The 14,184-nt window shown below is 34.2% G+C and overlaps 1 protein-coding gene across 1 annotated transcript in view; it reads right to left on the reverse strand.

Moving 5' to 3' along the window:
* LOC113112178 (glutamate receptor ionotropic, delta-1-like) overlaps nt 1–14,184 on the reverse strand; it is a 345,503-nt gene that overhangs the window by 19,046 nt on the left and 312,273 nt on the right. Inside the window, exon 5 of the mRNA XM_026277621.1 lies at nt 11,079–11,132. Within this exon, the coding sequence (XP_026133406.1) occupies nt 11,079–11,132 (54 nt within the window). The remainder of the gene's footprint in view (nt 1–11,078; nt 11,133–14,184) is intronic.

The following is a 14,184-nucleotide window of genomic DNA, read 5'->3' on the forward strand; positions in this document are numbered from 1 at the left end:
AAACAATAATAAACTGGGGCCGTCAGCGATGTTTGCACGCAAAGGGGTTAAGGGATCAGGTAGTGAACCTGCAGAGGAGTCAGACCCAGCTCTAGCTTTGGTCTGTCCATTTGTGCCATAAGATGGTATGATAACTGGACAAAAAGATTCAGGACCTCAGAACAACTCTTTGTCTGTGGATGCAATCACCTTGGCTTATCAGGCACAGGGTGTACTCTGAGAGCTCACTCTACCAGAAGTGTTGCATCCTCCTGGGCACTGGCTTGTGGCTCCTCTCTGACAGATATTGTAGAGCTGGGGGCTGGGCAACCCCCAAAATGTTTGTTAGATTCTACAGTCTTCATGTTGAGCGTGTTCTATATTCTCCTGTGTTCTCAACTCAAATGGGTAAAATCACTGAGCAGCCCCAGCTAGTGTCGGATTGCTAAACTACTCCAGAGTGCCAGTACTGTAGGCCCTGTTGAGTTCCTCCATCCCCTGGACAACTAAACGTGGGAGAGTGTCTGGTGCCAGACCCTCACTCAATGAATCCATGAGAACCGGTCGAGGGCTGGATGCCATAAGTACTGATCTAAGTGGATCCAATTCGTGTTTGGGTAGTGATTTCCCAATTCATCGGTCAACATATCAGACTAAAAGGGAATGTCTCAGTTACATATGTAACCCTCATTCCCTTGAAGGAGGAAAGGGAGACGTCATGTCCCCTCACAACAGCTGCTGTACAACTCCTGAGCGGCCAGCTCCCAAGCTTGGCCTAAATATGTGTTGCACCTGATGCTTATTTATACTTGCGGTGCGATCAGAGACAGCTGGATGCATTGATTGCATGCCAATTAGCACTGGCTCATTTAGTTCACACTCTAAGTAGATTGGTCTCTCTAGCGAGATCCCCAGTTTATCGGTCTCCATTCCCTCCTTCGGGGAACAAAGGTTACATACATAACTTAGACATTATGTAATGGCCAATTTCCAAACACATTAGTTTACAAATACACTATGGTAAAAGTGAAAATAAGTCTTCATTAATGAATAATCTATTAAGTTTAGCAACAATGCAGGTGGAATAAATAGCCATAATGGATAGAAAAAAAGTGTAACTATCTTCTTTCATTACAAATAAACACAAGTGTGGGCCTCAAATCATAAATATATTTTGATATTTTGAAAAAAAAAAAAAAATATATATATATATATATATATATATATATATATATGTGTGTGTAGGGGAAAAAAAAGATTATAATGATATAATACCAATGGCCTTTTTTAATAATAATAATAATAATAATAATAATAATAATAATAATAATAATAATAATTCCTTACATTTATATAGCACTTTTCTGGCTATTTAAAGCACTTTACATTGAAGGGTGGGATCTCCTCAACCATCTCCAGTGAGCAGCATCCACCTGGATGATGCAACAGCAGCCTGACCAGCCTCAACCTTGCTTAGCTTCAGTGGGTAGGGCTGCAGAGTGATATGGCTACTGGCTGAATTTTTTTTATAAATAAATGCCAAAGCTTTTATTGAAAACAATGGTCTTGACAGCAGTGTCATTTAACAGGTTTTATAGGACACTTCTGACATCTGTATAGTGACACGGGGAAATATTTGATGTTTTGGAAGTAAGAACAGATTGATATTAGATAATTTGATGCGTGTTGTTGTTATCAGGGTTCTAAATTAACACCCGCCAACCCGCCAAATGCGGGTTAAAATTCATTTTGGCGGGTGTTAATTAAAACTTACTAGCCAGTTTGGCTGGTGATGCATGACATGAGGTTCTGTTCTCGGTCATTTATCCCCCTGGCAGCACTTCCTACATTTCCCACGAACACTGTGCTGTAATGCTACGTGATGACGTTTCATATGCTCATTGGCTGCACGCAGTTTGCAGTGAAACCAGCGCGAAAAAACATGGAAACGAATAGCGTCCATCAGAAAACACAAGGAAGAAGAATGAATGGAGCCAGAGCAGGGAGCATAGACTGAAAGAGGAGGGAATTAGCTATTAAAGAAAAAAAAATTAAGATTAAACTAAATGTGGCGGTGGTTGGGACAGATTTCTGGGGGCGAAAAGAGGAACGAGGCAGGGGATGAGGATATTACGGAGAGCCCCGCACGTCACCTGTAGGAGAAAAAAAATCAATCCGTGACGACGGTTTTGCAATCCGTCCCCTCAGTTTATAAACCGTACTCACAAATTCATAAACTGTTCCCTCGGTTTAACAAATTGTACCCACGGATTAACAAACCGTGCCCACTAATTCCCAATCCGTGCGCTCAGATTTTGTAAACCGTACCCTCGGTTTTTTAAATCTGTACCCACAAATTCATAATCCGTGCGCACACTTTCACAATCCGTTCCCTCGGATTTGTATTTGTAAACTGACACGCATTTGTAGCTCCGCCCCCACCGGCAGATTCATTTCTGTTTATTAAACATTATTTTTCATAGTATCCAATGAGTCCACGATCAGCATTCACAAATAGTCTTCTTTTTAGCGTTTATTTTAATAGTGATTATTATATTAATCACCAATAGGATAAGACACTGTGTTTTATGACCAAAAAAAAAAAAAAAAAAAACGCTAAAAATAAAAATAAAATAAGGGTAAAAAGCAATACAAAACAAATAATATGCCGGTTATGTTTTCATTCCTTTTCTCTCTAACTGAATGCAATGTTATTTTCGGCCTCATTATTTATTAAAAACATTAACAGTGAAACATGCATCTAACTCCGGCAGGTGGGGTGGATGGAGCTTAGTATAATAAAATCAGAAAAATAAGTCTTCATGCATGTTAAGAAAGAATTGTAGACAAGCATTTACAAAACTGTCAAAGTTTATTTAAAAATAAAGCAATTCATGAATTATTTTCTTGTAATCATTTATTTAGCCTACAAATTAAAATGATAAAAATAACTTTATTTTTATTTTTATCATTATTATATATTATTATACAGGTTATGCATAAGAATCTTTTATCCAAAACAATTTACAACAGGAACAGGAAAAAACAGGAAAAATTTACTCCAGAGTTAGTCACAATGCCAGGTTTATTGTACAATAATAATCAGTTGCTATTATAAGATTATTCTTTTATTATTATTAAACCTATTCCACATAATAATAGTCAATAAAACTCTATGTTAACAGGAGCTTTCTGCATGAATCCGTGAGTACGGCTTACAGATCCGTGGGAACGTATTGCGAAAGTGTGCGCACGGATTATGAATTTGTGGGTACGCATTCAAAAACCGAGGGTACGGTTTACAAAAACTGAGCGCACGGATTGGAAATTCGTGGGCACAATTTGTTAAACCAAGGTAACAGTTTATGAATTCGTGAGTACGGTTTATAAACTGATGATTTTCATGCCAACAATGTTAATAAAATGATCAAATGCATTTAGTGGCACTCATAATTTGTTATTTTTACCGGAAAAAAAAAAAAATGGCTAGTGGAAATTCTGATTGGCTGGTAACTTTAGAAAGTTACCAGCCACATTGGCTGGTGATCAAAAAAGTTATTTTAGAACCCTGGTTGTTATTATCATACTGAAATATATAATTTTTTTAATGATGATGTTATGCACAAAACATTAAAATATAATTCCATAACAACCAAAACATGTACATGTAGTACAATGTATTATGCTTACAAATTGTGCAACTGTATCAGCAAGTCATAATAATAAAAACATTTTAATTACTATAGAATTCTTGTAATACTGTAAGTTACAGTGGCAGATAACAAATCTGTGTATTTAATTTCTCATGGGACAATATAATTTGCATTATATTCATCTATGTATTATATACATTTACAGTCATCACTTGCAAAGTCAAGTTGGCAGATACCTTGTAAATAAATTAGGCTAAACAGCTCTGTTGCTGAAATATTTATCATCAAGATGTTGTTCAGCCATTATTTATAGGCCAGCCTTAAAACTTTTACAGGTACCCTCTAGAGAAATGCTGGGTTGCTATTATTATCATCTTCATAATCATCATCATCATCATCATCATCATCATTATTATTATTATTATTATTATTATTGTTGTTGTTGTTGTTGTTTTAACCAAAAATGGTGGGTTCAGCCTTTTGGGTCATTTTATTGGGTTATGTTTTTATATGTTTACCCCGTTGCTGGGTAGTTTTTCTCAACTCGAAAAATGTTGGATAAACTTTGCTAAACCGGTTAAAACTGTATTGGTTACACTTTATTTTATAGTACATTTACTAACATGTACTTATAGTGTACTTACATGTGTATTAATCTAAGAAAGTTCTGGTTATATAAGGTAACTGGGGTAGGGTTATGTTCAGGGTTGGTACCTAATTATTACATAGTTATTGTAATTAGTATAATAAGTACATTGTATTTACATGAGGAACAGGACTATAAAATAAAGTGCTACCACTGGATTTGTCATCAGTCATTTTGTGTTCTGTTCTGAGAGAAAACTTGACTGATGGGAAACATCCTGAATAAAATTAAGGTATGAATAATGTATTCCTATCAAACTATTTGTGTATGAACAGGAAAATGTCTGTTGTCTCAGATTTTTGTTTTTGTGTGTTTAAATGTACAACACAGCTAACATCTCCTAGGAACGCTAGCCTTCTACAAATGCAGCATCCACTGGATCTACACTCAAAGTGAACAGCATAAAGGGTCAATGCCACCATGGAAGTTTCTCCCGCCGTCAAATGTGCGACAAGGGCTGAAACACAATGCAATATATGTGCTCCACTTACTAAAATTGTTGCAATACAGATTTTAGAGTGTTTTTTTTTTTTTTTTACATCAAAAATCAACCCAGCAAATGGGTTAATAAAATCCAACAAGCTGGGTCAAATAATCCACCATGTGATCTGTCCAATATTTACCCAGCACTGGGTTGCCCAATAACCCCAAAATGGTTGTCTTCAACTCATCATTTTTGGAGTGTATATTAAATTATGAGAGAGACACCTTTTCTTTTTGTTTTCTTTTTTGCAAAAGAACTTGAGCTATCTCCCTAAAAAAAGAAGAAAAACAGTCAGTACAAAAAGAGACCTTAAAATATAACATCCTTTTTCCATTCCAATGTATGTCCTCTTATGTTCCCCATGTGACTCTTGGTTCAAAGGATATATGTTTACGCTAAAAGCCTACTAGTGTTCTCTCTGCACTGATGGGTTTGCGATTCTCCTTGTAATTTCACAGTCTGCTGTTTCAAACATCTGGGGAGAAAGCAGTACCTTCTGCCAACATGTTCTCACTCCCAACTTGCCACATATGGATGCTTGGTCAGGAAACCTTGGAGTCACTTTTTTAGCACACTAGATACCCCTTTAGCGTGATGTTCCTTAATGCAGGGAACCCCATTGATTTCAACTGCATCTGATCCAGTATGGAAGGCATTTTCTGCCAAATTTAAATAAATCAATTTAATTATAAAAGTGAAAATTAAAACCAGATTAAAAATTTCATTATAGAAAACTAAATGAAAAATATGTGCCAAAATTGAAAATTACATGAAAATATTTTATTTTAATTTCAAATTTCTCTGTGACAACACATCGCCCCTGTCAAATTGAAAAATAAAGTGTAGTTGGTGATTTGACATTTAAAGGGTTAGTTCATCGAAAAAATCTAAATTATATAATTAATAACTAACCCTCGTGTCTTTCCAAACCCGTGAGACCTCAGTTTATCTTCAGAACACAGTTTAAGCTATTTTAGATTTAGTCTGAGAGCTCTCAGCCCCTCCATTGAAACTGTGTGCACGGTATACTGTCCATGTCCATTAAGGTAAGAAAAACATCATAAAAGTAGTCCATGTGACATCAGAAGGTCAGTTAGAATTTTTTGAAGCATCAAAAATACATTTTGGTCCAAAAATAGCAAAATCTACGACTTTATCCATCATTATCTTCTCTTCCGTGTCTGTTGAGAGAGAGTTCAAAACACAGCAGCCTGTGATATCTGGTTCGCGAACGAATCAATCGATGTAACCGGATCTTTCTGAACCAGTTCACCAAATCGAACTGAATTGTTTTAAATGGTTCGCACCTCCAATACGCATTAATCTACAAATGACTTAAGCTGTTAACTTTTATTAATGTGGCTCACACTCTCTCTGAGTTAAAGTGAACCCATATCCCGGAGTAATTCATTTACTCAAACAGTACACTGACTGAACTGCTCTGAAGAGAGAACTGAAGATGAAAACAGAGCCAAGCCAGATAATGAACTAAAAATTGACTCGTTCTCGAGTCAAGAACAGTTTCTGTCAGACGTGTCCGATTCGAGAACCGAATAGCTGATGATACTGCACATGTGTTGTATGATTCAGCGTGAAGCAGAATGACACACAGAACCGATGGCGAAATCCATTAGACAACTTTTACGAGAAGCTGCTGCTGCACTGGAATAGCAGATATCTCAAAACATGGAACCGTCAAACATTCGTCCCACAACACTCTCAGAAGTCACGGGAATCTTTCTCAAACATTCGTCCCAAAAAAGTCCCTAAGGAGTCACGGCATCTTCAGTGGCCAGAGAAACAGTTCAGCATAACTGTTAATGTGTACTTACATAGTAACTAGATGTGTACATAGTATGTAACCAAAGTGTAAGTACACATTGGTGCATAGTATCTACAGCTCCAATGTTTGTGTAACTACACATATGTAACAACCCACTGAATGGTATGTGAAGTACAAATGTGTATCAGGAAATTGGTAACAATACTTTTTGGTAATGGAATTACAAATGTGTAACGAAAGTGTTACACTTATATTAGATTTATCATGTAACTACTCTGATGTTACACAGCAGCTGCCAGTAAGTTAGGCTTTACGGACCCACTTTATATTAAGTGGCCTTAACTACTATGTACTTACATTTTAATTAATAATTTAGTACAATGTACTAATTGTGTACATACATGCTATTACATTGTACTTATATTTAAAAAACAACAACATGTAATTAGATCTGTATTTAATTTCTGTAATTACATTTATAATTACACTGTTGACCCATACTTTACACCTTAACCCACCCTTAAACTTACCCATACCTCCAACCCTCTCCCTAACCTTACCCCTATCCCACCTCAATAGCAGCAAAAGTGTTTTACAATACAATATGAACACGATAAGTACATTGTACTTATTATTTTATGTAAGTACATAGTAGTTAAGGCCACCTAATATAAAGTGGGACCGGCTTTACATATAAATTGTGGTTGGTGTCCAGAATGTTATACTTTATATTAAGTGGACAGTTCCTGAGGAGTTACCATGTAAGTACACTGGTATTACAATGGCGCAACTTGAGATCCAACTCCTCCCACTTTACATATCCACTAAACATACCCATCTCCACCCACTGAAACAATTGGTTCCAATTACTCTTATACAAACTGTAGTTACAAAATGTAGTTAAAATGTACTGTTACACATTTGTACTACACAAACCATCCTCAGGGTTGTTACATATGTGTAGTTACAGAAATATTACAGCTGAAGATACTATGTACCAGTATGTATTTACTCTGTGGTTACATACCACATACACATTTAGTTACTATGTAAGTACACAGGTATTAGGGACACATAAACTGGGACCAACTACGGGATTGATATCAGAGTTTGTGACAGCTGCAATCTGAATCTGAATCTGAATTGTGAATCTGAAATAGATTAAATTCGATTCAAAATGAAATTGTCATCATCCAATATGTTTTGACAGGTTTAATTCTGCTGCTATATTGGTCATAAGCACCATTTTCCAGTGTAATTCAGCCCTGCCTGCTGTTTAACATATAATTTGCATGCAGGTTGACTTTGAAAATGAACTGTGAAATAAAAAGGCCAATAAAACAAAAAAAAAATAAACTTTAGATTTTAATTTGAATTGTGTCTGTATTATTGAGTGAGCATTAGTAGCATAGGCTTTGTATAAAATGTATTTGCATTTTCTTGTTCACGTTTGCGCTTTCCATTTCAATATTGACAGCCTTGCCTCAAGATTACAGTGAAAATTAAATGTCAAATCACCAACCACATTTGATTTTTCAATTTGACAGGGAAGTTGTATTGTTACAATGAAATTTGAAATGAAAATGAAATATTTTTCTATAATGAAATGGTTAATCTGGTTTTAATTTTCACTTTTATTATTAAATTGATTTCTTTAAAGATGCATTTAATTCTTTGAATGCGTTTTTAAAGGTATAAATTATTTATACATAAATAAAAATAATAAAGTAAAAAATAAAAAGTATATGAATTGGTGGCTAATTCAAAATAAAGTAATATTGGCCACTAGGAGATTGTAATGAATGGGATTAATAAATGTTTAGTCATTTGCACTTGTGGAAATGTGGAATAATGATCATCAAGCTCAGAAAGTACATCATAAAGGTAAAACATGTTAATGTTATTACTATTCTGGCCAGTAGAGATGTCTGATTCATAAACAATTTGTTATTTTAAATCAGTTCTTGTCAATAAACAGGGTGAATCCAGTTGTACTGAATTGTTTAAAACTGTATCCCGAGTCAGCACTGATCCACAAGCCACTCCATAAATTAACTTCCTAAACTAAACTGAGCTCTATAGTGTGTCTGACACTATAACTCAAAAACACTAATAAAAAGATAGTCACAAGTGACTAAAGCCCATCAATATCCATCAGCCATTCAATGGCTCTGCTGTGTTTGAGTATACACACACAATGGCAGTTACAACTGTAATGTAACTGCTGAACCAATTTAGGTTAACTAGATTATGCTTTGGTATCCCAGTAAGTAATTTTAAAACATTATAATTTATTTTTCATGTTTTTTTTTCATTTTTTTTTCATTTTTTTTTTTTTTTTAAATCATGGATAGCTTATTGAAAAATCCCAAAACCAAAAAGTAAGTTAAGGCATAAGATAGTGTATCATTAAAATGCCATGATCAGTGCAAACACTACTCTTCGGCTAAATAGAAAAAAATATGTCTACTTTAGACAGGTGAGTGATAGTTTTTTTATGAAGATTATGAAAAATTTTGTTCTTGGCTCCAAACTAAATAGAAAATTCATAGAATATCTGTTTTCACTTTTTAATGTGAACTACTATCATTGCAGAGCAACAGAAGAGATTAGGGAATTAAGAAAATTAATTATTTGAAGTTTTAGTCTCACAGTTTGTCAGATGAGTGGCAATGGGAAAGAACTTATTCAAATTAAAATTCAGACATTAATATTTAACAGCAACATGTGGTGCAGCATTTTTAACAGGAAGGCATCATCCTTCACAATTAACTTAAACAAAATATGTGCCTTCCACGACAGATTGACTTCAAATTTTGAAATTTCAATCACATTTGATCGAGTCAACTAAATCTGCCTTTGTGTAATTTGCCTTTAACATGCATCAAAAATGAGTGTTGGATGTTTTTGTGCTGGCTATAATGGCTGCAATACATGGAAACGCTTCTCCCCAGGAGGGGCGATCTGCTGTATTACAAGCCTCTGTTTATGTCATTACGAACACAGCATTTTAAACCTGCCTTTTCTCAGTAGGTTGAATAAAATTGCATAGTTTCATCCTCCTTGTAATGCTGATTTGATCCACCACTGTTTCTAAGTCATACTAACCTCTTCCTACACTATTCCTTCCTTTGGAATTATAAGGTTCTATCTGCGTTCTGAGTAGTTTTGAGATATTCAGCTTTAAAGTTTTTGTGTTCCATAGACTTCTGTAGAACTTAAAATAAAACATCACATAATGTAAATAAATTGTCACAGAATAAGAATATGTGAATAACTCAATTTTGACAAAAATGTCAGATAGAACCTTATAATTCTAAGGGGACGTATTGTATTCGTTTTCCTTTACGTCCAGGTGTCCATTTTTCATGGTACTGCTTTAATGACCATATAATGATCATAAAATCAACTATATAACACAATAAACAAACACATTGATTTACTACAGATTCATGCTAGCATAACATGATAGCATTCACAAAAGCAATGTACTAATGTGGTCTACCAAGGACTACTACCTTTTGACAATCACAAAAATACACACCATAAAATTGTTAACATTATAATAAAATTGTTAAAACTGTTTTCTCTTAAAAATACATGACAAAATATCTTACCTGGACACATTTAATGGATGGCTATGCTCTTTAATTTCGTCATGTCATCTGATTATCAGCATTTGTGAGATTAAATAAATTTAAGTTGTTTAACTGAGTTTTTAAGTTAATGTATCTAATTTCGTGTCTTCTGGAAATTAGTCATGTTGAATATGTATTTAAATTCATGGTGTTATTGTTCAATAGTTTCATGGGTTAGACAATACATTTTTTATACATCTTTGCTATTCCATAATTTCTACAGGATAATTGAATTAAATAATAGATTTGATTTCGTACTGTTATTATGACATATATTGAAATAAAATATGGGAAACTAAATATGACAGATAATTTTGACAGCTGTTACTAAACCATTTTATTATTATTGTTATTATTATTATTATTATTATTATTATTATTATTATTATTATTATTATTATTATTATTATTATTATATTTTTTACAATAAATATTCTTATTTGACCTATATTATAGCTTCGATATTTGACCACTAATTATGATAATACTTGGTTACAGTGATAACGAAAGTTCTCATTTCCGCCAGGAATGCAAAATCCTTTCCTTTTTATTTTGTTAAGCTGCTGAAAGGTGTCAAGTACAAATAAGTATTAAGCCTGCCAGAACCCAGTAACAGTAAAACTTGCATCTGTTGAAACAGTTACAACCTAGTACTCAGAACCAATTGTAGAGATTGGAAATTGTTTCATGCAAATTTAGTTTGACACATATTTTTGTGGGTGCCTGATTTGCATAATCCAAACAGTATGTTTGCATATTGTAGTAAATTTCAAGCTAACATGAGCAGAAATAATCTATTGATGCATGCAAACACAAATGACATAAAAAATTAAGACTGCAATAGAGTTCAATTAACAGAAGAATGCAGATGAACATAAATAAGATATTTCCTTACCTCATTCACAAACACCCAGTGACTATCTTTAGAGGCCAGGTTAGTCTCCACAGCCTATAGAGACACAAACATAAAATAAATCAATGTGAGCTTGTGGCAGAAGTAAATTATCTACCTGACATTAAAAAGATGGCTTGAAGAAAGATGAGAGAAAAAGCTTTTATATGCTGGATGGACAAAATAAACAATACTAGACCTAGTAATGTTTAACTTTAGGCTGGTCACTGTGCAAAAAAGAGTATATATATATCTAAAGAGTACCGGTTGCAGGATGGCCATGAATGGTTTATTTATTCATTTGAGATTAATTAAACGTTTAATTATTTCATGTTTAATTCATCATAACCATAAACTACAGATTTGCGTGACTTAATTTAGTGTGATACAAGATTTATCAACATGTTATACTCATCAGATAAATCTAACTTTAGATAAATGCTGTAGTTAGACCATTTTCTTAGCACTGCCTTGCAATGACTGTAATTATCCAAGTAAAATGTTGTGCTGCTTTTTTTGTGTTGTAGAGCATATGAATATACATTAATGTTTGACTGCGATTATGTAATGCATTGTGCTTTCTCACAATAAAGGCTGTTGTGTTGCTTCAATTTGACTTTAAAATGCAGACAGCTGTCTTGTCTTTATCACATTTGTCTTTGTGTATTTAGCATGTATGACAGCAAAGAATATATTACTTTCAATTAAAGTCACCATGGGACAGGCAGCCTGTCAAATATCATCTTCAGTTAAGAAACAAAGTGACGTCAAGGTGCATAGTGTTTATCAACAAAGTGCATTCATTGTGTATAGCATGGATTGAACATCATGGTATCAGGCAAAATAGGTGAAAGCATCTACAGTTAAAGTGCAACGTGTGCAACAAGAAAATATAAACAGAAAAACTAAATGTGAGCTGCACAATAAGGAAAATATACAAAAACTTGATGCATGATGATCTGGGATTACCCAGGCTTGAAAGTGATTATCAAGCCATTATTCAAATGAAAGAGTACAGAGTATGTGAAGCACATCCTATCGTTTTGGGGTGAATTATGTCTTATTCCTCTCATCATGAAGCAAACAGTAAAATAAAATAAAAATAAAAACATCTGGCTGCGTTGTCTTCTGTTGTATGGGTGCATTCAAGCCGCCCGCTTCAGTGAAACTTTAGAATCTGAATAGCGTGTTCAACAAAAGGGCATTAGAAGATAATGAAGGGAGACGTGAAAAACGGACATTGCGTTGTTTTCATATGGATTACTTTATCACATAATATTCGTTTTCGGCAGCACTTGTTTAGTTTAAAAGTAGATATGTCAACATCTCCGAAAGCACTTAAGACATTTTTATAATAGGTGCTATCTTTATAAATAGATGCCGTATTTTAATTTGATAAAACTACATTTTCATCCAAAAATATTTGTTAAATACAGTTCGAAACATGAAAAGTAATATTTGCGTTATTTGTGTGTGCGCATGCATGTGACCATTGGTTGCTGTGGAATTTATCCCAAAAACTCGTTCTGAACTAGAGCATATTATATTCTTTATGGAGCGAAAATAACTATTCACTGTAGTAAATTGTGCGCTATTACATGAAATATTAGTTACTGTGAACATGAATGATGAAATTTCCGGGACTGGAATGAAAAGGTCTTCAGTTTCCACCATGAAACTGACTCGGAAACTCCCTTTGGTGTCCGTGAAACTGTGCATTTGTGCGCATGCACACAGAATCAACTTAATATTTTATGAATTTTTTTTGGATTTAAAAAACATTTAATTTGTATAAAACCAATTAATATTTATTAATTAAAATCAAAACCGAAATTTAAATGGATTAAACTAGAAAAATTGAATTTTGCTTAATTTAATTGGGGCCATAATAAAAAAAATTTTCAGTGTAGCATTCCCCTTAAAGGCACAATGATTGTTTAGATTGAGTAGATTTTTTTATTAAAATATCCAAAAACCACTAGAACAGTATTATATATTTTGCTGACTTCTATTCTTGCATTATCTCAAATGTTTCAAAGAATGTTTAAATCCAGAGAATGTTTAAAACAGAGAACTCGTGACATGGACCATGTCTTAAATTTTCACTGTGTAACCTGCCAGTGATGACATAACCCATCGATATCCAATTTTGTTTGGTAGAAAACATATGGAAACACCAAAGACAGTTTAAATGTTGTGCGTTTTAATAGACCGGTGACGACCGCACAGAGTAGCATTTTAACAGAACTTTTCAAATGTATCTAGTATGATAAAACAGAGCTTATTCCCCCACACATATGCACGACCGCAAGGAGTGGATGCGGTCGACTGTGGCATAATAAAATCTCTGCCACTTTAGAACCATGTGTCAGGCTCGTTCAGCGGCCTCGTTCCGCTTTGAGATCTTTCAGCTTTACCCTGCTTCATTTGACTACATAAATAAACCATTAAAGGTTCCACGGAATGCAAAAACAGTTGTGTGGCCCTAGTGTGTGGAAACAAACAGCCTATAATGGTAAAAAATCCACTCAAACAATCATAAACAGTCTCTCTACACAAGCAGTTCCAGACTATGATGACATGGGCCTTTTAAAAAAGCCCTGCCAGTTTGTGACACTCTATGCACTACAGACTAATTTTGTGTGGATTTCACAGTTATGTCACTAACAGCGACACGCACATTGTGGTGGCAAAAACACATGTTAACAAGCGGAGTGCAATACGAAAAATCCATGAAATAAGAGATAAAATGGTTTGTTGTGCCTTTGGATGTCAGAATCAGAATGCAAAACATTTTCATAGAATACTGTCATCAAAAATGCCATTTGAAGCTAAACGCAGACGTTTCCTGCTATGATTACTCTACTTTTAAAGCATGAATTTGATTTAAACAATTACATAATACATCTACATAATATTCACATATTCAGTTCAATGGGAACATTTAAATTTGTATTAAAGATACACATTTTGTCTCAAATCGTATTTCAGAATTTATAACTCGATTTAACTCAACAATAGCGAGTTTGACCATCCTGAGGAGGAAAAATGCCAGAAGTGTAGGATATAAAATCAAAACAATGACAATGACGACAATGACGAGTTTATT

The sequence above is a fragment of the Carassius auratus genome, chromosome 12, assembly GCF_003368295.1.
Source record: "Carassius auratus strain Wakin chromosome 12, ASM336829v1, whole genome shotgun sequence".
Classification (NCBI taxonomy): Eukaryota; Metazoa; Chordata; class Actinopteri; order Cypriniformes; family Cyprinidae; genus Carassius; species Carassius auratus.